General features: G+C 26.1%; 1 protein-coding gene across 2 annotated transcripts; it reads left to right on the top strand.

Moving 5' to 3' along the window:
- Positions 1 to 235: 235 nt before the first annotated feature.
- LOC129618469 (eukaryotic translation initiation factor 4B) lies at positions 236 to 4,179 on the top strand. Of its 2 annotated transcripts, none has more exons than XM_055533248.1 (6): positions 236 to 254; positions 705 to 1,311; positions 1,366 to 2,015; positions 2,069 to 2,339; positions 2,417 to 2,651; positions 3,333 to 4,179. In XM_055533248.1, exons 1-6 carry the CDS (start codon positions 242 to 244, stop codon positions 3,387 to 3,389), a joined length of 1,833 nt encoding a protein of 610 aa, XP_055389223.1. In that variant the 5' UTR covers positions 236 to 241; the 3' UTR covers positions 3,390 to 4,179. The 2 variants fall into 2 exon arrangements, with proteins under 2 accessions (XP_055389223.1, XP_055389224.1); XM_055533249.1 differs by lacking the exon at positions 236 to 254 and adding an exon at positions 602 to 629.
- The last annotated feature ends 1,517 nt before the right edge of the window (positions 4,180 to 5,696 follow it).

Consider the following 5,696-nt stretch of genomic DNA (forward strand, 5'->3'; position numbering starts at 1 on the left):
AATTTAATTCTATCACATGAAACTTTTTATATTAGCAACCGGTGGCAACGACTCACTTTTTGTGCTGTCCGTACTTCTTTCTAGTAAGCTTGAAATGAACGAAAGCGATTGCGTATGGTTGTGTTTTTTTTAAATTAATTAAAAACTAAAATTCGATGCCAGACAGTTGGTGAGCCTGCTTAATTGTCATTTTTTGATTTTTACTGAATGTTGGCTACCATATGACATATTTCTTTTCAACATGGCTACGTCAGGTTGGTCTATTTTAGATTATATAGATTAAATAAATTAAAAATTTGAAATTTTTAAAAATATAAAAATTATAAGTAGCTCTTTATAGTGCAAATTAATTCTATTTAAAGTTAGAAAACGAAATAAATTTTTATTCGACTTATTATTGGTAGAGAAAATAAATTTAAAAGTAGTGTTTTGACGTGTTGGCTGAGGCCTATGTAGAAAGTGGGTTTTTTTTTACCGCGTGGCTATTAAAAAAATAGGCTTTAATAGATTTTTTAATTTAGTTTGTTTAAAATTTAGTAAGTTTATCCTTAGATTGAAGAAATTAATTTTGATCATTTGGCATTCCAATAAAGGATAACTAGTTTTGCAATTTTCAATGAGTCATCATAGTAATGATTATGACAAAAAATAACTTAAAAAGAAAAGCAAAAATGGATAAAAAATACTTTTTTGTTTATTTCAAGGTAAGAAAGGTAAAAAAACTAAAGGGAAAGTTATTTCTCTGCAATCATTTTTGAGCAATGGTGAAGCAACTCCGGGAGTGACACAAGTCACAAAAATTGTTAAACCCCGATTTGAAGAAAGTGATGAAGAAGATACAACGCTTCAAGTTTTGCAACTGCCAACTGCTCCGAGAGCAAGTCGCATATTTGATGACGACTCAGTGCCAACAAAGCCTCCATTTATTGCCCATATATCGAATTTGCCTTTTGATATTAAAGAGGATGATCTTTATGATTTTTTCCCAATTCCAATTATATCGCTACGTCTGCCTAGGGAAGATGGTGAAAATGGTCGCCTTAGAGGTTTCGGTTATATTGAATTTGAAACAAGGGATGATTTAATACAAGCTATTAGCTTACCCGATCCACACATTAGGAATCGTAGAATTCGTATAGAAGTTTCGAATGAAAACGAACAACAGCAAGGAAATAGAAGGGAACGAAATAATAGGAATCGTTTTGATGGATTTGGTGGCTCAAATGAAACTCGCGAAGCATCTGATTGGAGGCGGGATAACAAACAACAAAGTGATGACAGAAACGATAATAGAAGAACTGGCGGTTATGGGTAAGTTTACAAAATACGATTTCATTCTTCAATAAATAATATTTTATTTTACAGAAGATATAGAGATCGTCAGAATGTAGAATCTCGAGATGGTTCAACAGATTGGAGATCTAGAGATGGGCCGAAATCAGAAAACTCACCACGGAGGGATGGCAGAGATGGGGACCGATATAATAATCGGCGTGATCGCGATGACTACCGAAATAGAAGGAACAACAATGAAGACGAGCCACAACAAGAAAGACCAAAACTAAATTTAAAACCACGTACACTACCTTTACCGGAGATAGTTACAAAACCAATTGAAGACGATGAACCAAAACGTGAAGACAGTCCAGAACCGGTACAGCAACCGCCTAAACCGCGGGGTGTTGGTGGTGAAAAAATTTTCGGTTCTGCTAAACCAGTTGACACTGCTGCCCGCGAAAAGGAGATAGAAGAAAGAATGGAGCGGGAACGTCTAGAAAAAGTAAAACAACTTGAAGAAGAAAAGGAAAAGAAAGATGAAGAAAATAGTAAAAAGGAAAATGATGATGAACTACAACAAGAAAGCGAGGAAACAGAAAAAGAAACCCTAGTGGAGAAAGACGCTAAAGAAAATAAAGAAAATAAAGTTATTGTAAGCAGTTGGCGTGTTCGTGACGAAAGTAAACAAGAAGAAAGCAACAGAAGATACAGTCCACCTCCACCACCTAGAAGAAATGGTAATTTTAAATTAAATAATTTCTTTTATAAGCTTCTACTATTATATTTTTAGATGATAGAAGAGGAGGTGGAAGAGACATGAGAGACAATAGAGATCGTGATGGAAGAGACAACAGAGATCGGGATGGTAGAGATAATAGAGATCGAGATGGAAGAGATAATAGAGATCGAGATAACAGAGACAACCGAGATCGTGATATGAGGGATAATCGAGATCAAAGACGTGTTGGTGGTAATCGTGGTTATGATAGAGATAACCGAGATCATAGAGATAATCGAGATCAAAGAGAAAATCGTATGAACAGAGATAATCGTAATGATAGGTAGACTAAACCACTATTTGAATCAAGATATTTTTATTTTTTAAATAAGAAAATATTTTAACATTTGCAAATTACAGGAACGATCGTGACAATTACAATAGGGATAGGGGTTATAGCAATAAAGATAGCGGAAGGAACAATCGCGATAATCGAGATAATCGTGACAATCGCGACAACCGCGATAATCGCGATAACCGTGATAATCGCGATAATCGTGACAACCGCGATAACAGACAACATCGCGACGAAAAACATAAAAGAGAACACAGATCAGAAAGACCAATGCCACAATTTAAACAAACAGTAGGTCCAGTAAGTATTTTCTGTTTTTATTTTTTTTTTATAACAAAAACAAATAATGTTTTGATAACAAAAAAATCTAGTAATTTTTTTCAATTTGTTATTTATTCGCTTGAAACATTAAAAAGTTTAAATGCAATATCTTCCATTTTGTTTCTAATTTTGAAAATAAAAAAATTAAGCTTTGTACCAGGTTAAATTATTTTTTGACCTATGACAATAATTTTTTCTTGTACATATACTAGATTATCTGTACTTACTGCAGTACTGTATATTAATATTAATAAAATTGTATATTACATACAGTAATTTATTTTCGTTTTTTCATATTTTTTTCAATAAATGTAAAATTTATTGAGAAAATTATGAAAAAACGATGTTGACATAATTGAGCATAGAGCCTAGGGCATGAAATTTAAATTTTAATAATGCATTTTTATTTTATTATCTCTTACACCTCTTGTAGAAAAAAATACAATACAATTCGTGTAATTCTTTAAATATTTATCAATATTAAAGACTTCACAGAATTTTTTAACTTTTTTACTATACATACATATTATTTACGTATACGTTATTATGCAGTGAATCATACACAAAATTTTATATGAATTAGTTCAATTAAATAAACCTCTTAACTATTTTCAAATACATTAATATCAAAAATTTTTATTTTTTCAATAATTAATCTAGGTTGTTCAATCAGTCAATAAATTTAATGGGTTAGATGAAGAGGATGGTTCAGAGTAAGGCAATAGAAAAATATTTGCAGAGGAAACAAAATAAGTAAAAAACATTTTAAAAAATCCGGTTAAAAAAATATAAATAATAAAACAAAAAAAAAAAGAAAAATAAAATAAAAAAATATTAAATACTGAAAACAAAAAATTTTTATTTTAAAATTAAAAGAAAAAAAAAACGCAAAAGCAAACACTTAAATTTAAAATTATAAAATTAATATTAAATATATATATATTTAAATATATATTTTGAGTATTAACTTTACTTTGTAAAATCATTGTACGTTTCATAAACACATACATAACTTTTAAAATATTTTTACCAATCAAAATTTAATTACACTACCGTATTAGCTAATATTGCATTACCATTATTATAAAATTGGAAAAAATTAATTGGAAAAGACCAATTAAAATAATTTTAAGAAAAATATTTATATATATTATAAACAAGAAAATGGTCGATAAAATGCGGTTTTTGCAGCTGATTCTAATTTTGTTATCATATCGATTTTTTATATATTAAAATTTTCTTTGGTTAAAATTATCGAATCTTGTTCTAAACCAAGAAAGTAAACAAATTGTAAACATATATGTATATAATTAGTCAATTTTTGAAAAACAGAACTAGAATCAGCTGCTAGTTGAACAAAATATTATTTTTAATACAATTTCACTATTACAGTAAAAAAAAGCATACGGTAATAATTTTTAATCGTATTTTGAAAATTTACAACGATTTTACGAAATATAATAAATACTCTACAATTATTCTTAATGCAATTACTATTTACTATTATTATTATTAGTTTTGTGTTAAATTTTTTTTTTATTTGGCCCTAATACATTTTTTTTTTAAATTTATTATTTTCTATTTTCAATATTACAATTTAATTTTTTTTTAGTAGTGATTCTCTTAAATTAAAAAAAATAATGGAAAAAATATTGTTTATCGTTATTCACTTTTTATATAAATACATAAAAATATTTTTTTTTTTGTAAGTCATATTTATTAGTATAAATTATTAAAATGAGAAAAGTCAACAAAATTTAAAACAAATAAAAAGTTTATTAAATTAATTTATAAAAAAAATTGTGAATATTGTTTTGCATAAATAAAATAATGTAAGAGAAACACGTTACGGAAAGAAATAAACAAAATAAAATATTCATAGAAACAAATCATTGTAGAAATAGAAAAATTTAATGAATTTAAAATAGGTAATGGAATTTGAAATGAAATATACATAATTATGCACCCCAAAAAAAAATAAAATAGAAAATAAATAAAAAGTTAATTTAGAATATAAGAAATAAAAAAAAATAATAGCAAATCTAAATATTAAGAAGTAAGAAAAAGAAAATGTTAAAAGTTCAGAGAAAGGAAAAAGATGGAATAAATACTTTTTTAAACTTATTCAGTTCAATATAAAAGTAACTATTTTCAATTTTTTAGCATATTTATTGAATATAATATACACTTGTGTTCTTATAAATTTTAAAAAATTGTATCAAAATATCTTAAAAGAATTGCCATTATAAAAATATCTTATACACATTTAACGCCGTTTATTTCTCATTTTTGTATTAAAAAAAGAAAAAAATAAATAAATAACTAATATACTTTGATGTTAAATATAATAAGGTAGAAAAAAAGACAATATACAATATTTTCCATAGAGATTTCGTTCTTTAAAAATCTACATAAATAAAAGTTCTTTAATCACATATTTTTACCATAAAATCTTCAAAGGAAAAAAATTTATTAAAAATTGCTTTATTTAATTTATATAAAAATTTCATGGGATAAATTATTTGTATAATCCATACATGAATTTGATATTAGATTAAATTCTTAGCATGATTTTTTTTAATGAATGTAAATATTTGAAGTATGTACACATCCACATATTTTAGGATACACTTGAACTGATGGGATATAATTCAAAAATATTGTAGTTTTCAAAAGAAAAATCATTTTTTAAAATTTAAGATTTAGCAATGAAAACATTAATATTTTTGGCTAAAATCCCATCAATTCAAATGAAATATCTTAGAAAATATAGTTGATAGTAAAAATTATGGTTAGTAGTTTAACAAGAAATAGAAATTTGATTTTTATGTTAAGAGTTTTTATTTTTTTTTTGAAGTATCAAAACGAAATTCCGGTTGTTGTGTTAATTTTTGGTAATTAATCTATTTTATTTTTTGTAATAAGGAAATAATTATTTCCGATTAATACAAATTGTGCAGAGCAAGAGAATATGTAATAAAGAATTTTTAAATTTTCACTATTAATTTTAATTATAATAATATT

The sequence above is a fragment of the Condylostylus longicornis genome, unplaced genomic scaffold (assembly GCF_029603195.1).
Source record: "Condylostylus longicornis isolate FDR11 unplaced genomic scaffold, ASM2960319v2 ptg000007l, whole genome shotgun sequence".
NCBI classification, from domain to species: Eukaryota; Metazoa; Arthropoda; class Insecta; order Diptera; family Dolichopodidae; genus Condylostylus; species Condylostylus longicornis.